The sequence below is a fragment of the Phodopus roborovskii genome, unplaced genomic scaffold (genome assembly GCF_943737965.1).
Source record: "Phodopus roborovskii unplaced genomic scaffold, PHOROB, whole genome shotgun sequence".
In the NCBI taxonomy this organism is placed as follows: domain Eukaryota; kingdom Metazoa; phylum Chordata; class Mammalia; order Rodentia; family Cricetidae; genus Phodopus; species Phodopus roborovskii.
In genome coordinates, this window is record NW_026126418.1 from 66,443,795 (window position 1) to 66,466,743 (window position 22,949).

The 22,949-nt window shown below is 48.2% G+C and overlaps 2 protein-coding genes across 6 annotated transcripts in view; one reads left to right on the forward strand and one right to left on the reverse strand.

Annotated features, from left to right (window-relative positions):
- Nucleotides 1–22,949, forward strand: part of Lcn8 (lipocalin 8) — a 38,403-nt gene that overhangs the window by 14,876 nt on the left and 578 nt on the right. For 3 of the 4 annotated variants that reach the window (XR_007834554.1, XR_007834553.1, XR_007834555.1), the window contains exons 4-5: nucleotides 22,137–22,267; nucleotides 22,705–22,821. Coding sequence is in view for 1 of the 4 variants with exons in the window: in XM_051184857.1 (XP_051040814.1) it covers nucleotides 21,145–21,237; nucleotides 22,137–22,267; nucleotides 22,705–22,775 (295 nt within the window). In the remaining 3 variants the exon portion in view is untranslated. Of the gene's footprint in view, nucleotides 1–21,065; nucleotides 21,238–22,136; nucleotides 22,268–22,704; nucleotides 22,822–22,949 lie in introns of those variants that run through there. The other variant, XM_051184857.1, reaches the window with a different exon arrangement.
- Nucleotides 1,111–4,450, reverse strand: LOC127222610 (ficolin-1). Of its 2 annotated transcripts, XM_051184852.1 has the most exons (10): nucleotides 4,299–4,450; nucleotides 3,967–4,080; nucleotides 3,811–3,864; nucleotides 3,486–3,521; nucleotides 3,167–3,202; nucleotides 2,694–2,729; nucleotides 2,442–2,569; nucleotides 1,875–2,004; nucleotides 1,645–1,779; nucleotides 1,111–1,522 (listed from the first exon to the last, which is right to left on the reverse strand). In XM_051184852.1, exons 1-10 carry the CDS (start codon nucleotides 4,384–4,386, stop codon nucleotides 1,272–1,274), a joined length of 1,008 nt encoding a protein of 335 aa, XP_051040809.1. In that variant the 5' UTR covers nucleotides 4,387–4,450; the 3' UTR covers nucleotides 1,111–1,271. The 2 variants fall into 2 exon arrangements, with proteins under 2 accessions (XP_051040809.1, XP_051040810.1); XM_051184853.1 differs by lacking the exon at nucleotides 3,167–3,202.

Genomic DNA, 22,949 nt, shown 5'->3' on the forward strand with positions numbered 1-22,949 from the left:
TCTGCTGCCTCCCTTTTCCCCTCCGGTTCTGCACCGGTCCCTTGGTCGTCCTCCTCCTCTTCTATGGAGTGGGTGTGTTCACTGCTGAGTCTCTTAAGATGGGAACAGTGACTGTCCCTGGTGCCCCCAGATTTGCCCCAGAATAACTTTAGTTTGTCATGTCCATATGGGTGAAAGGGCCACCTGTATCCTTCTAATACTGCCCCCCATCCTATCCCTTCTCTGTCAGCTTGGATATTTCGGTGCTCTTCTTTCTCAGGGCCCAGGCCAGTAGTTGTCACTCAGGTTGCTACCTCTGCCTCCTGTACTTGCTGTTCACTTTTCTCTGCTGAATGACCTTCAAGATCCTGACACCTTGGCAAGGCTGGGTGTGTGGTCATCAATGGTCAGGGAGCTCCTGGCCTGATTGGCTACATTTAGCATTTTTTTCCATGGTGAATCCTGGCTTTGTACTCCTGGGCCTGGTCATAGCACTGCAGCTACCTGCTCCATTGCTATGGGCTGCACTGTAGGTGTCACCCTCTGAACCTTCCAGCAGGGAGACACTTGTCTCTTGAGAATGAGCCAGGGATGGCTCTCAGCAGCACTCAGTCCTTTGGGCCTCACTCAGTTTGTTCTTAGGTATAATGTGAACATCTGCTCAGTGGCCTCTCAGCCCCTTCTGGCTGAGTCCCAGACACTGAAAGCTTCCCTGTGCCCACTATCGGGGCCCTGTTCAGCTAACGGTCTTCCCAGAGTTCCTGAGGTCACTGTCCCCCATCCGTTTGCCTTTTGTTTTCTGGGGCTATACTCAGCACTGGCCACTCAAATTTCTGTCCCCTGTGTCCAGAGTGGCCATGGAGTTGCTACAATGGAAGAGATTGTGGGAATGAACTCCAAGCCTCTCTGCTTAGGGCTACAGCAGGCACTGAGTTGGTCTCCCTTTGGTCTGTCCACTCATTAATGGGTTTGTTCCTGGAAGCATGTCTTGGAAGGCTGTGCCGACTCCTCCCCAGTGCTGTCGTCTTGGTGACTCTCTGGGTCTCAACCTCAAGGCTGCACGGATGTTTGGGGGCCTCCCTTCCTTGCTGCCCTTTACTGCTGCAGACCCTCCTAGAGTTCAGGCTACCATTTTTACTAATTTGACTTTTATTAGTGCACACCGCTCATGTCCAGAGGGGAGTGTAGGGAACACATAACAGACAGCACATAGACATCATCTTCTCATGATCCCTCCCTTCTGTGTCCCCACTTGGTCTGGACATGGCTGCAGGGGCGGGGGAAGGGGCACCCTAGGATGCCCGGATCTTCATCTCAGCAACCTTGTAGGAGTAGCGGTGGCCTCGGCCTGTTAACCAGTTGATGCCATCTGCATAGCTCTCATGGGAGCCAGGCAAGTAGCGTCCATTGAGGTTGGACTGGTGACAGTCGTGATACCACCAGGCCCCGTGGAACAAAGCTGCACAATTTTTCAGGCCATTTGTATCATTATCCTGGTCATGGGTTGTGAATGGCTTGTTGCTGTGACTTGTCAGGGAGTCTCCTAGAAAGATTCACACCTGTCAGTCCTCAGGGCCAAGGCAGAGCCCAGCCAAGATGGGCAGTGGCAGCTTGCAGGCCCCTTTTCATATCCCCAATAACAGCTTCAAGATCTACACGATTTACCTGCAGTGCCCCCGAGAAACTCCCCCAGGGTCAGCTTGTATTTCTCCTGTTCTCCAGATACCCGGAATGAGCTGTACTTGGCATAGGAGGTTTCACCTTGGAAATCTCGTAAGTCGATGCGGAGCTCTTGGTTCCCTGGCCACATGGATGGAAGGAAGGAAGGAAGGAAAAGGCTGATGGGCCAGGCAGAACCGGGGAAGGCAGGTGCTGGCTGAGGCACTGTTTCTCACCATTGGCTGTGAGCAGGTGCAGGTAGTCATTGCCCAACCAGAACTCTGTGCCCAAATTGCCAAAGCCTCTCTTATAGGAGTCCCAGTCTCGGAAGAAGTTGATGGACCCATCCAGTCGTCGTTGAAAAACCTGTGGGGTGGGCAGGGCAGCCTGTGGGTGTGGGGCTCTGAGGAGTAGGGATGAGGGGTATGTCTAGGCCACCTCCTCTTTTTGTGCCCCCATAAGGAAGTGGATGAGGACAAGGTTTCAGGAGGCAGGTGGCACAGGAGAGTACAAAGGTGGACATCAGTGGCCCAGTGCAAAAGGCAGGGCTGCCAGATACTTGGATGCATCTGTCATGACTGGGGTCCTATTGCCCACGTAACTCCATGGAGTTCTAGATCCTGGTCCATCAGCGCTTAGGGTCTCCTTTGTAGCTGCACTGCCTTTTTTTTTTTTTTTTTTTTTTTTTTTTTTTTGTGGTTACTTTGCTATCTCTCTGGCTTCTGCCTCTGGCTCTCTCCGGGGGGGTGGGGTGGCTGCTGTATGCAAACTTCATATGCTCCGAATTGAGCCTTCTTACTCACCGTCCAGCCCCCACCATCCACATCCATGTCACAGAGCACAGTCAGTGGCCGGCAGTCAGGAAGATAGATGGTGTACCAGCCAGTCAGGAAGACCCCCCGAGTCAGCATGTCTTTGCAGCTCCGGGGCCCTGTACCGTGGGGAGGCAGGCAGGATCGGCCTGTACCTGGGGTGTGCTCCAGGGTCAAGCAAAAGGATCAGGTAGTATGGGTTCCTGCACTGTATTGTTGCTGGCCATCTGGGAGGTCACTTACCTCTCTGGCACAGGGTGTCTCCTAGCTCCTTCTCACCTGGGCAGGGGACATGAGTGTCATTTTCTTCCTTGGTCCCTTCCCAGCACAGATATCCCCTAGCACTCCATATTCTACTTGGCACGGCTGGTGTTGGACCCTCTTGCTGAAGGGTCCAGCACACCCATCCTGTCTGGCAGGCCCTGCTGGCTTCAGGCTTCTTTATGTGTGTGGCTGTCCTCTGTGCTTTGCCCCATCTATGTATGTCTAGAGTTGGGATAGGTCAGGGTGCTGGACCCAGTGATGCTGGACCCCTGATCCCGGGCTGTTGGGTAGGTGGGGTGAATCCTTCCTCCTGTGTCTTTGAGCCTTGAGCCTTTTCTGCCGCTCTTTTGCTATCATTCGGGGTTCCTTGGGCCCCAGTGAGGGGTTCTTCTTTACTCATAACTACAGGGTAACAATGCTGGGAATTTTAAAAGAGACCTCAGGATGCTTACCCAGTGAGAATGCAGCTCCTGTGTCACCTTTCTCCCCTGGAGGAAGACAGCATACCAGCCTGATTCCAGAACTGGAATCCTGCCAAATCTTCTGTCCTGGACCACCCCCAGCATCCAGCTTCTCCTCCGCTCTGTGAGCCCCCAACATTTTGATGTGCATAACGAGCCAGGGAGACTTTGGGGGAATCCTGGCGTGGTGCTGCTGGGAGCATCCTCCCCTCTTTGCGCCCAAGGTCTCCCAGCAAGACCCTAACCATAGATTGCTCCATGTGGAGCTGTCCTTGTTCCCTTCCTGAGAGGCCTTGGTTACCAGGCTCACCTTTGACTCCTGGAGGCCCCATGGCTCCTGGCTCTCCTGTAGATAGAAGGGGTGTTCTTACAGTGCTGGCCTCCATAAGGGAAGAGACTCCCTTCACTGCAGATTGTGTGTGTGTGTGCGCGCATGCACATGCACACACGTACATTGGTGTCCATGTGAGCAGAGCTTGTAGGAGAGAGACCTGAATTCCTAGCTGGCAAGGAAGTGGGCAGGCATCATGCACCTGGGTATCTCATAGGGGAGGAGGGTGTGGGGGCCGAGGTGCTACTGGTACTGCTCCCTCCCAAATCCTGTCCAGTAGACCCATGGGAGAGTTCCCTCTTACCTTTGCTGCCAGCAGGCCCCATCTTCCCTGGACTGCCTTGCAATCCCCGCTCTCCTGCAAATGAGAGGACTGAACTGGATCCCATTCCCTAGGTGGTACTGGAGGAGAACTGGACAAGGGAAGGTGATAGGGGAATCCCCCTGTTCAGATCTCTACCTTTCTCAGCAGGGCTGCCACGATCCCCTTTGGGTCCAGGTGGGCCAGGAAAGCCAGGGCAACTTTGGATGACAGCTACCTTGTCCTGGGCCCCCAGACCTACAATCTTGACATCTGTACAGAATAAAAGAGATAAAAGAGGGGTGGTTTTGGAGTGGCATTAAAAAAATCTCAGCTTCCTGCACCTACTCATGCCCCCAGGAGGCTGAATGGCAGCCTGCCTCTGGATGTGTTCCCAAGCTGCACTTCTAATATGTCCCATTTCCTGCTACCACACACGCAGGCATATACAGATATGTGTGTGGCCGCATTCCCAAGCAGACCCCTCTCACCTGGACAAGCACCTCCCTCCAGGCCCAGGGCCTGGGAGGGTCCGAGATAGAGTACTGCTAAGAGGGCCCACAGGGTAGGCCACCCCATTCCTCTGGGCACAGGAGCCACTCCTTGACTCCCTGGCTTCAGAACTGAGACACTAGTGAACGATGTAGGAGCGGAAGGCTTTCCTTGCCTGGATTCCTCACAGCTCAGCTTTTTGTTGTTGTTGTCCCTGACAAGCCCAAGTGAAGGCAGGCACACTTCCCATGTGTCACCAGATAAGCAGCTGGTGGTCACTGGCTGATGACACCCAGTGGTACCCTGTGGGCCATGAGTACAGTGTTTAACAAACAGCCTCCCAGGAGACACATGCAGATGGTGCTGTGCTCAGCACACTTGCCTGGCCAGCACTGGGGATTTGTGGGAATGGAGACATTACCACTGAAAGACCCCCACTATGCTTATTGCCTGTTTAAATTGCTCTTGCTAATTTGCCAAGGTCAAACTATGAGAAAAGTACAGGAGGGAACCAGGTGCTGCTCTCATCCAACGCCAACCAGATATCTGTGGTCTGCAGCTTGGACCAAAGCAAGGTCAGCAGGACAGTGTCCAGTATGCTGAGATAGTCATAACTGAATTCTTTGTATTCTTTGTGCCCAACCCGAATAACCAACTGTCCTTGGTTAACTACAACTGCAACATTTAGATGAAACAATGAAATCCCTGTAACCATGCTTCTGCTTCTGTAAGCCTGCTTCTTGCCACCCCAACCCTATATAAACTGCCTGAGTTTTAACCTCAGCACGCTCAGTCCCCCGAAAGACTGAAGCGTCCACAGGTACCTGTGTAAACAATAAACAACCTCTTGCACTTGCATCCAGTGGTCTGGTCTCGTCTCTTGGGGGCAAGGGCCTTCCCCCTGACAGGCTCCAAACTCTTGGGGTCTCTGGGGGTCTTTCACCACCTCCTTATCCACCTTCCTCTTTTGTTTTTCCGTCCTCAGTAAAGACAGTTGCCCTCAACAAACTTGGAGCCTACTGATGAGAAGATTCCTGAAGAACTAGCTCCGAAAGGCAAGGTTGGACAACAGGCTCCTTGGGAAATTGCCTGATGGGATTGCTAACTGCTGAGCCCCCCAAGAGCCAAGCACTGTGCTGAGCGCTCCTCAGCCTCCCATTCATGCGCACAGCAGACAGAAGTAGCCTTGCTGAGAGTGGCAACCAGGCCATTCTGATTGCCCTGCATACCTTCATGGCATTGGTCTGGCTAGGGATGGGTACAGCAAGGCCAAAGTCACTGCAGCCAGTGAGCAGGGTGCCCACGGGGAGCTGAGTGGCTGGAGTGGTCAAGGAGCTGGTGACAGACAGATACAGCTAGTGTATGGAATGCTTACCAAGGCTGCTCTGATTGTGGTAATGACCTCCAGCTTGCCTTCCTTCTCTTGTCCCCTGGGCAGCTGTTGTGTCTGAAGCTCCCTAGGAGGCCCTGTATTGACTCCTGGTGACTCTCAGAGGGTTCCTCTCTTTCTGTCTCAGGCTTTGTATCCATCCCAGCCACCAGAAGAGTCTATTTGCCATTACTCCCCAGGAAGGAGCCAGGAGGAGGTTAGTTAGAGAACCAATCTTTCAGCCATATGTCTGTCACCAAATTAGAACCAATCAAGCTGGGTCTTGGCCTCTGGCGGTCCCTCACTAGCTGTGTGATATTCAATGTCCAGAAAGTGCCTTTGTCTGTCTGTGTCTTGGTTCTAGATCTATTAATGAAGGACAAAAGAGAAAAGTTAATGAAGGACTGACCTGGAAACCAGTATCTGTTCCTTGGAATTTGCTAACTTCCTCTCACAAGGCCCTGAGATAACAAAAATTCACACTGCCCCTCCTTTCTGCCCCTCCTTTCTTGTGAGTCAGCAGGTGGTAAATAGGGTCCTTAGGAAACAAAGAGATAGCTGCAACTCCGGTTTGCCCAGACAAGATTAATTAGCACACCCTGAGGCCCTAAGGCCTGTTGACCCTAATAGCAGACCATCCGGCCTCCAATGGTCACATACTCAATGGACAGAGGGTCCCACCCCCTCCCTAAGCTTGTGGGTTTGCCTTTAAAAACACCTGGGCCTGGGGGGAGGGGGCTCCTCTCTGCGTGCTGGAGGAGCCCTTTTGCGCAAACATTTCCTGTTCATTTTTTTTTTTTTTACATTTCCTGTTCATTAAAGCCTCTTGCCCTCTTGCGTTTTGCAGCAACTGGACTGGACATTGAGTTCTTGGGGGTACCGACCGAAACTGGAGGACTCCTCATTCTGAGGGTCTTACATTAAGAAAGCAATGGGAATCACTGCCCTGTGTTCATCACTGTCTGCATTTCTCCTGTGCCCATCATCTGTGGACTGACTCACAGTCATGGTCAGAGTTCCCTTGGCCAAGGTCTATTCCCTTATGTAGCTGCTTCCTTCTCCTGAGGCTGACCACCAAGGTCCAGCTACCAAAGTATTGAAGTTCAGCAATCAAAAGCACCCTTTTGTCTACCCTAATCAACATGTCCAGTCAAAACAAACTAGCTGATCCTTTAAAACTGCCATTTGCCTATGGGTCACTTCTGTCTCTTCTCTATCCAGCAGCAGGCCTTTGTCACTCTGGGACAAATATCCCTTCCCCCTTTCCCTTGTTCCCTTTCTTTCTCCCTTGTCCCCTACCTCCTGTCTTTGTCTCTCATTCCGTGTCCTTTGTCCTTCTGGGGCAAATAAATCTCCTTTGTGCTGAGAACTTGGTCTTGGGTGTCTTGTGCCAACTTCAAGATCCTTTCAAATACAGTTACTTTGTAAAAGAAGTTATTTTTTTTCAAGAGTAAGACTGCTGGTGTGGATGAGTTAGAAAATGTATCAAAGCACAAAGGTTGTCCTTTTACTACTGAGAAAGGTGGGAGGCACTGAGGCTGCTTTTTGCCTAGGGGGCCCTTTCTCCTTTGCTTGAAAGTGACCCCTTACAGCTTCCTGGGTCTCTCTGCCTGCAGGCAGATTGGGCAAACTCTGCTGCTCTTTTCCTTTCCCACCCTGCTTTCAGGCCCCTGACTTCCCTCTTCTCTGTCTTAATGGACATCAATTCTTGCTGGATATGCTCTTTCCCGTCCCTGGTGTGACCCCTGAGGATCATCAAAACAGCAAGCTTCCTAGCATAGCAGCTTCCTCCTGGATCCCCACCTCCAGCAAGCTGAGGTTCTGGTTGCCCAATCCGTTTTAAAAATAAAAATTGTAATGTGGAGAACATTTTCCAGAGTTACTCTTTTTTTTTTTTTTTTTTTTTTTTCCTTTTTCTCGTTTGTTTTGGTTTTTCAAGACAGGGTTTCTCTGTGGCTTTGGAGCCTGTCCTGGAACTAGCTCTTGTAGACCAGGCTGGTCTCGAAGTCACAGAGATACGCCTGCCTCTGACTCAAGAGTGCTTGGATTAAAGGTGTGCACCACCACTGCTAGGCGACAGAGTTACTTCTTTTTAGCTAACTTTACACCACAATCAATTTTTTAGATTTTATTTTTATTTCTGTTTAAACATTATTTTATGCATATGGGTGCTTTGGCTGCATGTATGTCTGTATACTACATGCATGCCTGGTGTTCATGGAGGCCAGAAGGTGTTAGATCCCCTAGAACTGGAGGTATAGATTGTTATGAAGCTCCATTTGAGTGTTGGGAATTGAACCTGGGTTCTCTGGAAGAGCAGTTAGTGCTCTTAACTGCCAAGCCATCTTTTCTGCCTGTAGATTTTATTGTTTTTTAATTGTGTGCATATGTATGTCTGGTGCATGTGCCTAAGGAGGCCAGAAAGGGAGTTGGATCCTTTGTTGCTGAGGTCACAGGCCGTCAAGAGCCATCTGACTTGGCTACTGGGATCCAAGCAAAGACAGTATATGTGTTTAACCTCTGAGCCAGCTCTTCAGCCATGCTAATCACTTTTATACACTATGCACTTAAATTATTTTATTATTCTTCCTCATTTTTTTTTTTTTTTTTTTTAATTTGTAATCCTAGCACTGGGGAAGCAGAGGCAAAAAGAGCTATACAGTTTTAAGGCTAGCCTGGTATACATAGTTTCAAAATCAGTGAGAGCTAAATAATGAGACTATCTTTTAAAAAAATAATTCATTTAACTTTATTTTATGTGTATTGGTGTAAAGGTCAGATTTCCTGGAACCAGAGTTACCAACAGTTGTGAGCTGTCATGTGGGTGCTGGGAATTGAATCTGGGTCCTCTGGAAGAGTAGCCATGTTTGCTCAACTGCTGAGCCATCTCTCCAGCTCCAAGACCCTTTTTTTTTTTTTTTTTAATTGGGCTGGGATGTAGCTCAATGGTAGGATGTTTACCTTATAACTGGTGCACTGGCTTTGTTCCCCACTATTTCTAAGACAAGATAAAACAAAAGGAGCAAAACCAAAATCAACGTAACTGGAAACCTATTAGAAGAAGTTCCTTCCTACTTGAGTTCTGCCTATTCCATTTCATGTTGGATGCCATCACTATGGCATCCTTTTCTGCAGCTCATAATTGTGTGTGTGCATGTATGCACACACATATGCAACTGTGTGTGTGCAGGTGTACATGTAAATGTACAACTGTGTGTGTGCAGGTGTACGTATACATGTACAACTGTGAGTATGCAGGTGTACATGTACAACTGTGTGTGTGCGCAGATGTACATGCATGTGTACAACTGTGTGTGTGCAGGTCTACATGTATGTGTGCAGGTGTACATGCATGTTTGTGTGGAGGCTGAAAGAATTTAGGGTGATTTCTTTTGGGCACTATCCACCTTTTTGGTTTGTTTGTTTGTTTGTTCTTTTGAGGCAGGGTTTCCCTACTATGTAGTTCTGTCTGTCCTGGTACTCACTCTGTAGACTAGGTCGTCCTTGAACTCAGATCCTCCTGCCTCTGCCTCCTGAGTGCTGGGATTAAAGGTCTGTGCCACCATGCCCGGCAGCTATCCACTATTAAAATAAAGATTATTATTATTACTTATTGTGTGTATTAATATTTATTGTGGGTGGTGTGATGTAGTTGTGAGGGTACAGGCATGCACATTGCTACTGTTCATGTGTGGTTAGCAGACAACTTTTGGAAGTCATTTCTTGCCTTCTGCCTTGTTGAAGCAGGGTTGTTTGTTTCTGCAGTATTGGCTTGTTGTAGTATTGGCTAATTCTCCACCTCCCAGTTCCCCATAAAGACACTGGTATTGCAGATGCATGTATTACTGCTTCTGGTTTTTATGTATGCAGGGTTCTGGGGGTTGAATCAGATCATTTGGTCTGCTGAATTGACCATGAGAGGCGGAGGATGGGATGGGGGCCTCTCAGTGGTTTGGAGCCTGCCAAGTAGGCTAGACTGGTTGGCCATTGAATCCAGGGATCCACCTGTCTCTGCTTCTCCTATGCAGGGATTACAAGCTTTCATGCATTACTTTTCTAGATTCTAGTGTGTAGGCCTGAGGCTGACATCCATGTCTTCTTCTGTTGTGGAAGAATCTTTTTGTACACTGTGATGATGCGTCACCGTGATGGTTTAATAAAAAGTTGAATGGCCAATAGCTAGGCAGGATTTCCAGGCACAGAAGACATTGGGAAGAAGAAAGGTGGAAATGTGAGGAGACATAGAAGAAGCAGCATGTGTAATGCAAGTGAAGGTAACTAAGCCACCTAAAAGGATGTAAACTAAAAAGATATGGGTTAATTTGAGTTATAAGAGCTAGTGGGACAAACCTAAGCTATAGGCTGTTTTCCATAATTAATAATAACTGTTTTTTTTTGTTTTTTTTTTTGTTTTTGTTTTTTTTTTTTTTGTGAGCTGGCAGCCCAAAGAAAAATCCGTTTACACTTGTTAGTTGTCCGCTACTTGATTTTAGGGAGGAAGGTGTAAGGAGTACGGTTTTTCGCCTGCTGCCGGTCTTGTCCCGCCGCCGCGCCAGCCCCAATTAACACACCGAGACTCTGTATTTGATATAATTCTGTTGGCCCGTTACTTGTTTCTTATCAGCTAGCTCTGTCTTAATTATTAACCCATTTCTATGTATTTCTACATGGTCTTACTGGAGAGCGGGGGGGGGGGGGGCTGGCGGTTCTGTTCTCTCCCATCTCTCAGGTTGACTCCTCCTTACTACTTCCTCTTTCCTCCTGGTCTCCTAGTCCCTCCTACCTCTTTCCTATTGGCCAATAGTGCTTTATTCATTAACCAGTATGAGAAACATATATACATAATGGCATCTACCATCAGGAAGGTTATTACTTATTTTCCTCAACATGTATATTAAGGTCTTAGGATATAAACCTATTGGCATGCAGGGATATTTACCTTATATTTTGAGACATGGTCTCTCTTTGAACCTGAAGGTTTGGCTACAGTGGCTAGCCAGGCAAGGTCCTGGGATCTTCCCACTATGGGCACCAGGGATCTGAACTCAGGTCCTCACACTAGTTCGGCAAGCACTTTGCCCACGGCACCACCTCCCTGGTCCTATGCTTGGATTCTTTTGCATGGGCTCTGGAGACCAAACTCGCGTTCTCATACCTGCAAGCAAGCACTTTACTGCAGGTCAATCATCAAGTTAAATTTTCTTCCACTGTCACAGTTTTTATTATATTTATTTTTTACTGGTCTTTTGAGATAGGATCTCTCTGTGTATCCCTAGCCATCCTGGAACTCACTCTATAGACCAGGTTGTCCTTGAACTCACAGAGATCTGCCTGCTTGGGCCTCCCAAGTGCTGGGATTAAGAACATGCACCACCATGGCCCAGCTTTTTTTTTTTCATTTATTTTATTTAAAATTTTTAATTCATTTTACATATCAACAACAGTTCCCCCTCCCTTGTTTCCTCCCTCTCACCTCCCGCCCCTCCCCACCCCACCCCATCCAGTCCGCAGAAAGGGTAAGGCCTTCCGTGGGGAGTCATAAAAGCCTGGCACATTAAGTTGAGGCAGGCCATTTCTTTCATTTTTAAAAATTTGTTTTTGTAGTAGTGTGGGATTGAATCCAGGACCTTGTGCCAGTGAGTGACACAGGCTTTGTACCTCTTATCCTTTATTTTGGGACATGATCTTGCTAACCTGCCCAGGATGGCATTTAATACTCCTTACAGTCCTCCTTAGGAAACCACAGTGGGATCTGGCTGTTGGGCACTTCCAGCAGCTGACCAGCTCAGAGGTTGACAAGGTACCAATGTGTCTTCACATAGGGCAGGCCTATCCTGAGCCTGCCTGTTGTTATGGACTCCAGTTCTGCCAGCCTCCCTCATGCTCCCCTCTCTCAGACCATCCCCACATGCAGGCAGGGTGCCGAGGCCTCAGCCAAGAACACAATTTGTAACGCTATCCTTCAGCCAGCCTGGCTCTGGCCCTAGGCATAGAGGCCTTTGTGGTATACAGTTATGGCACGTCCCAAAGATCCAAGGCACAGTTTATATTTGATTCTTCCTGTCCATGATCAGTGATGTGAGGGAGCCAGAGAGTGGGTGGGAGGAATGGGGATCCAGAAAGAGAGGAGGGCCAGCCACCAGAGGAGGCCTGTAGAGGATTGTAGCAGGCACTGCCTTTCTCCTTCATACCAGTAGAGGGCGCTGGTGGCTGGAGGAGAAGGCAAAGTGTTCTTTTCCTCTTGCTCATTTGCAGACAAAGGGTCCGTGGTCTGGCTCTGGCTGCTGGCAAGTAGTACCCTGCAGCTTGTACCTCATGAAGTGCTATATTGCATGGATCACAGAGCCTCGTGGTGTGTTGTACTCCATTCAGCCTATTTTCCCTGTACCCGGCTTCCCTGCCACTGCGACTCTGCAGGCCTGCCTATGCCGATGAAATCTGGGGAGGTCTTTCTGGACCCTCCCTCCCACAAAGGGAGGTTGGGTAGGTTCAGTAGGCAGGTGGCCTTTCCTTCAGAGGATCCTCACCCACCACAACCACAGTGTCATTGCTTCAGTTCACACATCTTCCTTGGTGAGAAGGAAGTTCTCAAAGTTCAAGTCAGTGCCCATTCCTGGGTGGACCCCTTCCCAGTGGTTCCGGGGGCAGGACTTCGTGCACCCCCTTACGTGGTAATTGTAGGGAAAAAGGACCAGCCAAAGGAGCACACCCTGAGCAGAGCCAAAGAAACACACTTTGGCCCTGCAACCAGAACCAAAGAAGTGTACCCTGACCCTGAAACCAGTACCAAAGAAACACACTTTGGCCCTGGAATCAGAGCCAGTGAAAGAAATGCACCCTGATCCTAAAATTAAGTCAAAAAGCTAAAAAGGACCAGTGAAAGAAACACACTTTGGCCCTGTAATCAGAGTCAAATCTGACCCTAAACCTGTGCAGAAAACTAACCAATCCTTGAGCAGGAGATCTAGCCAGTCTGAGCTCAGGGACTGAAATCTGACCAATCCCCACCCTAGAAATCTCCCTGGAAAAACTGCCCCTAAGAAGCGTGATATAAACCCTGTGTCTGTTCAGCTTATGGCTGTCCTGGTGCCCAGCTGTCCTCTTCTACTGTGGCAGAGGGCAACCACTCTCCTGAATTCTTCCTTCCCAATAATTCTCTTGAATGAGACCTTTCTTTGTGGAGGAGAGAAGTAACAACTTTTCACCACAGCCAAAGCAGAACTGAGCTAGGTGAAACCTTCGCCTACCAAATTTGAGTTGTTAGGCTCCAGGGGATCTGAGCTGAACTGAACAACCTCACTGGGAAGCCCTCTCCTAACAGCAGAGCTGATACACTGGGGAAGCATTTCCCTGGAGCAGGGCTGTAAGCTGCTAGGCTTACTGTGACTCATGGTATTCTTTAGCTCCCAAGTGCCAGAAATACCTTTCCATCTGAGCTGTAACAGTATTCTGTGGCTCCCAAGTGCCAAAATCTATCTCCATCCCATTCGAGCCGTCGAAATGCTCAGTCTGTTGCCTATACCTATGTACAGCCCTTTGCTGCCAACCCAGGGGCTATTTTAGGGAAAATACCATTGGAGGTTCTTCCAGGTCCAAGTGTCACTACTCTCTGGTCCTGAGTTCTGTCTGCTGACCTCCTGAGGAGAAAGCGGGGAGTGCAATGGCTTGTACCATTCTTCTCTGAGGATATGTAGCCATAGAATTTATTGGAGGTCCTGCCTGTACCTCATGACCTGTGCTGGGCACTAAGGGGAGTGTGTAGGGGGTCTGACTGGCAGGGCTGATGACTAGGGTCTGGAACATCATTTGCTCCCATGGACAGGGAAGATGCTGCTACCATGTAAGTCCTGCCAGCTACAAGTGCTACTGTGCTATAGAGACTCTAGACTTCAGCAGTGGCAGGTCCACAGTGACTCTATCCATGCATCTGTCATTCGTTTATGTTTTTCACATGTCAGATTCTGAATTAGGGACTGGGGACATAGAAATTCATTTTCAGTTCACCGTTTGTGTGTGTGTGTGTGTGTGTGTGTGTTTGTGTATAGGGAGAGTAAGAGAGAGATTTTTAATTTTTATTTTTATTATTTTATGTGTACAAGTGTTTTTTTTTTCCTCCTGCATGTATATCTGTATGCTTGGTGCCTGAGGAGGTGGTGTGCTTACATATGGGTGCTGGGAATCAGACCCATGTCTTTCACACCAAGTGCCCTTAACTGCAGCATGAAAAATAAAAGATCCAGAGACTGATATTGGGGTTCAAGCTTCAAGCTGAAGGTCAGAAAAGCAAAGTAGCCAAGCCAGTAGATCTTACCTCTACCCAGCTGAAATGGCAATCCTATCCTTACGAATCCTCAGAGGCAAAAGCTCTCAGTTCTTGGCTCCTCCTGCCTTTTATTCCTGCCTCTGCTCAGCCATATCATTCCTGTCTCCACCTCCCTTGTGCTGGGATTAAAGGCATGTGATCCTAGGTGCTGAGATCACTTTTGTGTGATCAGTTTCATGTAGTCAATGTGGCCTTGAGCTAACAGACATCCTGAGTCTTGGGATTAAAGGTGTGTGTCACCACTGCCTGACTTCTATAGCTTGTGGCTGGCTTTGCTTTCTGAATCTTCTGGCAGGCTTTAATAAATCATAAATAATATATCACCACAATTCCCCTTTTATGGCTTAATATTTTTTGTTTGAGAAAGTAAAAGGCATTTTTAAATGTTATAGTCTGTTTGCACTGTATAACCAAACTTTTATCCATGACATATGAAAGGATACCATGTAATAAGTTATGAGGACTCTGTAGCCAACAAGATTTATCATGTCTCACCCAATCTCAGAGTTGTTCCATAGTAGTGGGATCAGCATATATGTACCAGTCCTGTAGTCTTTCTTGGCTTCTTTCTTCATGTCTACAGTCAAGATTTTCAGGAGGTCTTTCCCAATCAAATCTGACCTTCGTTAATTTTGAAGAGAACCATAACTTTTTGTTATCTATGGAAACAAAGGCATAACCTCTTCCCCACACAACATATTTTTTGACTTCCATTTTGAAGATAAGACATTCTCAGAATATATGGGTTGGTTTAATTTGGAAGTTTTCATTATCCAGCATCTTTCAGCAGCTATTGTTTCTTGTATATTAGCATTTGAACCATTCAGAGTCAAAAAGCACCATACAGGATCCAGATACCCTTGTGTACTTCCCATTTTTACCTGGCTCATTCTTTTTATATTACTTTACTCTCTTTAAATACTTTATTATCTTTAAAGTGTTTGTTTTTTTTATGACTGCCTTTAGCACCTAAGCACCTTTTTAAGCACACTGTACCTTTTTAGAGGTTTTCTGTGTCTGGATCTGGCATGACCCAGTGCCTTCTGACCAAGTAAGACAAATCACACACTACCATGCCGGCCAGCTGCTGTGTGGCTCAGCTTAGTGCACTGCACTGGTACTGGCAGCTGGCTCCATCCCCTTCAGGCCTGCAGGCAGTGGTGGGAGCTGGGCCTCCCTGCTCTGCAACTATCAGCCTACCTGAGAGACTGTGGGACTAGGAAGCCGTGTCTGGCTCCTTATCCAGAACTTTTTGTTTTAACTTTCTCAGGCCCTATATTTGGGTAGTCAAGCCTCCACATTGGACTCCATATGTAGTAGTTTCTTGTCAGGACTGCCAGGCCATAAATAAAGATGCAAAGGCTTATTATTAACCATGAAAGCTCGGCCTTAGCTTAGGCTTGTTCCTAACTAGTTCTTCTTCTTCTTCTTTTTTTTTCCATTTTCTTTATTGAGCTATACAATTTTCTTTTGCCAATCCCTTTTCCTTCTTCCCTTCCACCTTCTCCTGCCTCCCATCCCAATTTACTCAGGAGATCTTATCATTTTCCCCTTCCTAGGTAGATCCATGTATGTATCTCTTAGGATCCCCTTTGTTACCTAGCTTCTCTGGGGTTGTGGCCTGTATGCTGTTTATCCTTTGCTTTATGTCTAATGTCCACTTATGAGTGGGTCTGGGTTACCTCTTTCAGGGTGGCTTTTTCTAGTTCTGTTTATTTACCTGCAAATTTCAAGATGTCAAGTACTCCATTGTGTAAATGAACCACATTTTCCTTGTCAATTCTTTAGTTGAGGGGTATCTAGAATAATTCCAGGTTCTGCCTATTATGAATAATGCTACTATGAACATAGCTGAGCAAATGTCCTTGTGGTGTGAGTGTGCAGCTTTTGGATATATGCCAAAAAGTGGTATTTGCTGTTTCTTGAGGTAGATTGATTCTCAAATTTTTGAGAAACTGCTAAACTGATTTCCAAAGTGGTTGTACAAATTTGTACTCCCACCAGCAACGGAGGAGTGTTCCCTTTTCTCCACATTCTCTCCAGCATAAGCTGTCATCAGACTAACTAGTTCTTCTAACTTAAATTAACCCATATCTTTTAATCTACATTCTTTTAAGTGATTAGACTACCTTTACTCTGACTGCCCATCCAGCTTCCTCCCACATCTGGCTGGTGACTCTGCCTTTCTTCTTCTTTGTGTTCTCTCCCTGACCAGAAGTCCCACCTATCTGTTCTGCCTAGCTATTGGCCACTCAGTTTTTTATTACACCAATCACAGTAATATATCTTCACAGCATACAAATACCCCAAAGCAGAGCTGAGTATTGGTGATTTTCTGGGTGTCTAAGGCTTCAGCTGAGTCTTCCTACAGCATGAGTTTGATGTGCAAAAGGCACGTGGCCTCCTGCTGTGCCCATGTTGGAGGGATCAAGCTTCAGCTGCAATTAGTCAGGGAATGCGTTAGACCTGGGCATTGGCCATCCCTGGCCACTCCACAGTGAGAAGTGGAGGCTCAAAGTGATCAACGATACAACCCTGACAGAGACTCACTGGGACTTCACACGGGCCCCTGCTTCTTGGGTCTCTGGCTTGTCCTTGGGGTTTCTGGGCAAGGAAGCCCACATGGCTGTGGGCCTGTAATCAGGAAGGGTTTGCTGGGAAGGGTCCCAAGGACCAGGCAACACAGACGCAGCAGTGGTGGCCCACTTTAGGATGGGAATCCTTCCTTCCTTCCTTCCTTCCTTCCTTCCTTCCTTGGTAAGCCTCACAGTTTGAAGCCCCAGACTGAAGCTAGTTAAACTTTAGTTTTTCTCACTTCCCAAAACGGAGAGATGAAATCTGGGGACCAGTGGGAAAGCTTCAGGGAAAGATATTCGAAGAGATAGGGCTTAGGGTGGAAGTGGGCACCCCAACCTCCCTTATGACCTTATATGAAATGAGGGGAGACTGTGCAACAGGCATCCCGAGTGACCAGTGCCAACACTTTCCAGGCTGAGTGCAGGGTGACTTCTCTGCTGAGTTTGGGATGGCAAGATGCTTGGTGCCTTCATCTCTTCCCCGAAATCTGCTGTCTCTTCTACCTATGGAGCCTTGTGCTTATGGCTTTGGCTTAGACGTGTCTTGTGGAAGAAGCCAGCCTAGTTTTCTGGGGCCACCTCAATAAGCCAGGCAAAGAGACAGAAAGAATTCTCTCCTAGTCCAGGAAGTTGAAGTCAAGAATCCAGGTGTGTGGAGCCTGGGATAAGGCTCTTGCCTGGGCCCCTCCAAGCTTCTCATATGCCCTCTGTCCTGGGCAGCTTTAGTCTTGGCTGTATCACTCTAGGAGCTGCTTCTTTCCTCTGCCTGTCTGCATCTGAATTAATTCTTTCACATGGATGCCCACCTTTGGATTAGGGCCACCCTAGCCTTAAGGATGATTCCATCTGAGACCCCTAACCAATATGTCTGCAGAAATCTTGTCTTCCAGTAAGATCCCATGTAAAAGATTTGTTTGTTTGTTTTTGTTTTGTTTTGGTTTTTTTTTTTTTGTTGTTGTTGTTGCTGCTGTTTCTTCTTCTTTGTAGACAGGGTTTCTCTGTGTAATAGCTCTGGCTATCCTGGAACTTGATTTGTAGACCAGGCTGGCCATAAACTCACAGAGGTCTTCCTGCCTCTGCCTCTGCCTCTGCCTCTGCCTCTGCCTCTGCCTCCTGAGTGCTGGGATTAAAGGCGTGTGCCACCACCACCTGGCTGTCATTCAGAGGTTCTGGATGGGGGCTATTGTTCAGTTCAATGCACCCCATGTCTTCTTAGCCTTTGGGCTTCCTCCACAGGACTTGCACTTTATTCTGTAATTGTATCATCCTGTTCTCAAGAACCCCATGAGGGCACAACTGCCAACTTTCCATTTACTGCCCCACTACAGGGTTGGGCTAGAAGCTCTTGAGATTCTGATGCAGGCAGGTTCTTGGGGAGATGTACCCAACCAAACCATGACAGAAAGCTGCCCAGTTCCTATCCAAGCTCATTGCTAACAATTTTGGCACTCACAAAACTGTAAGTGGAAGATTGGCTTTGTACATGTGTAAAAGTTACCTGCATATAGGGTGTGTGTGGGGGTGTGGGGGTGTGTGACACCCTTATGGATTGTCCTGGTATGGTGGGGAGGCACATTTGTGGTTTCTTCACATCTGTAGCCCTTTCTTGCTGTCTTCCTACTCTCCTAGTTCTCTATATCTTGGTGCATTTCTGTCCTCATAGGTCTCTGATTATTCTTGTCTCCCTGCCCACTTACCCCAGGGCTGGGAGCGTGTGCATTGCTTTGACCTTCCATGGATCTACACAGACTTGCTTAGCTTTCTTAAGCTTCCATCATCAGGTGGTTCAGCAAATATAAGGGGATAGAATCAATGCCAAATCACTGTCATTTTCCTATCACTTTGGTTCCTCTGCCCAGGGCCTGGCAGAGCCTAGGGGTTACTAATACTGTACGAGTGAAGGACTCAAGTGAGGTGGATCTCTAAGGTCTCTGGGCAGACGCCATGGAGAGGCATCTCTAGTCTGAGGCTAGGGCCCACAGCAGTAGTGTGTGTATGAAGGTTAACAGGTTCCATCTTTGTGGTTTGACAGCCTTGAGGGCAGTGCTCAGCTTGTAGGGAGTAGCAAGGACATCTGTCAAGGGAGTGATGATGGAGTGATTGTGCTCTTTTTGTGTAGGAGCAGCCAACCTCAGGACCAGTCACTCTCACCATGACCTTAGGAACCAAATGAGGCCCTCTTGGGGCCACTTTGACTCCACCTCTCTTCCTACTATGCCCCTTCTCTTATTACCCAGTAAAGAGATACTGTATCACCATGGCTCTGTGACTCTTTGGAGATGCCCTTGAGCAGGGCTCTGTCTTGAACCTAGGCCTCCAGGGAGACTGAAGTGGACTCTGGCCATTTAGGGTTCTCCTGGGAGAAAGGGCAGGAAGTTTCATTTAAATTTGGTGCAGAGACATTGCTGTATCCACAGGGGAAATTGAGCATAGTGTATGTTGGTGAAACTGAGGTGCCTTGTGAAGATGGTTCCTGGCTGCCAGACTCCAGACTTCTTTGGGTCTCACTGGTTGGATGTAGGAGCTAGAGCTGGAACAGCAGGAGGGCCATGGCGTTGACTTGTCTGGGTTTTGCTTTCCACCACTGCTGTGATTTTGTCACTCTTGGACCTCTGGGAGCCTGAGAAATGGGTCAGGACAGTGGCCAGTGTGCTTCTGGATCTTGCTTGGCTAGCTGTTACATGTATTTCATGACAGACTCCTGGATATGTATGGTAGCTCTTTCTTGTTTCTCAGATTAAGACACTGAGGCACAGAGGCTGGGCAAGTTATCCAAGGTCACATGACATTGCTCTTGCATGAGAGGTGGGGTATGGGGTCGTTCCCCAGGGACCATCACTGCTGTTGCCTTTATGTCTAGTTCTCATTCTTCAAAGGGCCAGGTATGAGAATCCGGAAGGCGCTGGAGTTCTGGTCCATTGCTCATCAGTGTCTGTGGTCCTCAGACAACAAGAACCAGAAGCAGCCAGCCCTCACAGGTGCTGCCCTCATCCTGTCCTGGTCACCCAGAAAACCGGATGCCACCTACTCTGCTTCCCTTTCTCTCACTCCTGCCAGCCCAACCCATCTCTGTGTCCCCAGGGGCTGACTTGTCAGCCTGTTGCTGGGACCTTAGCTTCCCTCCTGATGTCCCAAGGCCTTTGATGGTTCTTTGTGTCAACCAGTGTGCTTCCTCTCTAACTCATCCCTTACACCTTCCTGGTAGCCCACCCGATGTCTTCTCTAGCCTGGTTTCCCTGGAGGGTGGGCTTCAGTGTCTGCGACCTCCCTGTAAGCTGTAAGTCTGGAGCAGCTCCATGTGGGTCCTAAAGACTGGAGACAAGTCCTGCAGGATGAGGGATACTGACCTGGGTAGAGTTGTCTTGGGTGCCCTTCGGCCCCTGCAAGCCTCACAGCACCTGACCCTCAGCTGTACAATCTTTGAACCAGAGAGTTGGGTCCCAAGGTGATCAAGCTCTTTTGGGGATGCCAGCTTTAGCTTTCTTCCCCAGAGAGTGAGGGACTTTGTTTTAATATTGATCACAAAGTTGATTTTGAAAATAAAAATTGCCTTAAAATTCTTGGTGGTCTGAGAGATGTTTGTTTCATAGATTTAAAAACTGTGTCATTGGGACTGGGAGGATGGCCCAGTTGATAAAGTGCTTCCCGCAGATAAAAAGCCAAGCATGGTGGTGTGCATTTGAAATCACATGGTGCAGTTCTCAGGAGACAGAGATAGGTGGATCTGAGGTAGCCTGGCCTCCTCAGCAAGCTCAGGATTAGTGAGAGACGATCTCAAAGAATAAGTAACCAACCAACCAATGAACTAAATAACCAATCAATGGATCAACCAACCAACCAACCAATAGAATAACTAACCAACCAATGGACCAACAAATGGAATAACTAACCAACCAACCAACCAACCGAATAACTAACCAACCAATGGACCAACCAACTGACCAACCAATAGAATAACTAACCAAACAACCAACAACCAAGCAATACCTGAGGTTGAACTTTGGCTTCCACACTCACATGAATATGTGTACACCTTTCTCCACAACTATACACACACACACACACACACACACACACACACACACACACACACAAATACCATATACAAATATACATACATACATCACACACACACTTAAGTTGTGTCATTACCCAGGACTTTGTGGAAACTTGTAACCAAGAGAGGTCATAGGCAGAGTGGACAGTGGTCATGGAGTGCAGGATGTTGCAGGAAGTGAGATTCCTAGGAGGTGGGTGATCATGGCTCCATGCCCAGTTCAATATCTGCTGTTGTTTTAAAATACATTGTTACAAATGGGGAAACTGGGATGGTGCAGTCTCAGTGTATGGTCCATCACTGTCCAAATATTAGGATCGAGGCAGCTTGAGTGCTCTCTTAGCTTGGTCCAACCTATCTCTGGATGTGGGTTGAGGCAGAGTGAGCAGAAATTGAGTCTCTGAGTAACTGGCAGCCAGCTTTGCCCAATGACAGTCTTTGGGTGGTTTCACATGCTTGCACACTCTCCAAATATAAGCCTGTGCCCTCCATAAGCAGAAGCCACAAGGCAGGCCCTGAGATGGAAGCCAGGCTGCTAAACACCATCTGGGGACTCCTCCTGATGTACCTGCTACATGTGGAGTCTACAAGGGTGGACCTCGTACCAGAGAAGGTGCCTCTTCTTAGCTTGGAGGCATGACTGGGGCTTGATGGGAAGTTGGACTGGGGGGGACTGGTGTATAACCATTGCAACTCTCTTTTCCCTTCTATTCAACTCCTAGATTGCTACAGTATAGCTGGCAGGGGCAGGACCCACTCTTGAGGCCCCATCCCCAAGAGGGCAGGCAGTACAGGGTCCTAGTGAGGCTCTGAGCTCCACGGACCTCTCCCCACCCTGAGTTTTCTCATGTGCCACCTATGTCCAGGCAGTAGCTGCTGTCCTCAGCCTGGTCACCTCTGGGTCCTGGGTGATTTACAGATTTTGGGTCCCTTCTTGCTCCCTGGTTCACAGGGTTCCTCTGTCCCCATCCTTGTGTACTGTGGAGTCAGAAAAGTACTTCTCCAGAGTGGACAGCTTCTTCGCTTGGATTCCTCTTTCTATGCCCGCAGAGTCACACTGTAAACTCAGAGGGATCAGGCTTTGGGGGACACAGATTCTTTTCTCTGGGAATAGTAGCCAGTTTCTAAAAGTTACAGGTGATATCCTGTGCTCTGGGAACATTGCTATTATAGGAAAGCATGACCCCAGGGAAGGGAAGGTTGGTCGAACCATGCTTCAGGCAGTTTGCTGGCTGTAGGCCTGGAGGTTTGCTCCCCACACACCTGCAAGAAAGGTCTCCTGGCTGACTGGTCTTGTGTCAGGATCTTCTGGAAGGAACATTTCTGTCTGGTGTCCTGATAGGTCCCTTGGGAAGGAAAACTTGGCTAAGGACAAGTGACCTCCCAGTCTCATGACTATATATTGACCTCTCAGAGCTCACCCACTCCTTGCCTGAGGGTCCCTGAAATGCCCTCTATAGTCCAGGAGCTGGAAACCTAGTTTGGCTTGATAGTGCTAGTTCTGTTCTCTAGATTGCAGGATTCTGGAAGGAAGTGGCTGTAACTTCTGACCAGAACCTGGTGCTGAAGACTCAAAGGAGGATAGAGGGTTTGTTCCTCACCTTCAGTGGGAGGAACATCACCGTGAAGGCTGTGTACAACAGGTAAGGGCCTGGGTCGTTTGCGAATGTCATCTGCTGGAAAGGAAGAGACATACATGTAGTTGAGCACTGTCCAGGGTGTATCTTTTGTAGTGATGAGGTCATCAGTCTGATTGTGGACAAACCTTCCCCATGTCCACCTGCTTGTGCTCTCCAACCACAGATAAAGTGAGATCTCAGGCTCCTAGAGCTGCATTTCTGCCAAAATATAAGCCAGGGCTTATAAAGCCCTATTGGTTGATAAGAATGTGTGGGTAGTAGCTGGATGACTCCCTGAAAATAAGAGGCTGGGGCAGCCCTGCCTCTTTCCCGTGGATCCTAGGCTCCAGGACGCTCTCCAGCTTGCCAGCACCCTTTCTGAAGATATGCCTCACTCAGGAATGCTCCCAGCAGGCAAAATGAAGGCTGGCAGGTTCTTAACAAACACTGTTGCTTTTTAGCTCAGGGAACTGTATGACTGAAACAACAGTGGGTTCAAGAAGAGACACTGGGGGTGATTTTGCTTTTCCCGGTAAGTACTATTACCTTGTTGCCAAAGTTGCAGCTGCCTGGCCCTGAATACTATCTTACTATTTCCTACCCTGGCCTTGAGGCTCCCTGTGCCCTTCCTGGGATTCTCAGGCTCCTCATCTCTACTAGTGTACTGGGTTGACCTTCAGAAGTTATCTTCCCAGGATGTTACAGG

Coding starts and splice junctions, on each gene's coding strand:
- LOC127222610 (XM_051184852.1), bottom strand. CDS start 4,386: ATGGGGTGGCCTACCCTGTGGGCCCTCTTAGCAGTACTCTATCTCGGA. Junction 2,005..2,441: donor TGGATGGTGGGGGCTGGACG/GTGAGTAAGAAG, acceptor CCCACCCCACAG/GTTTTTCAACGACGACTGGA. Junction 1,523..1,644: donor GTTTCTCGGGGGCACTGCAG/GTAAATCGTGTA, acceptor GAATCTTTCTAG/GAGACTCCCTGACAAGTCAC.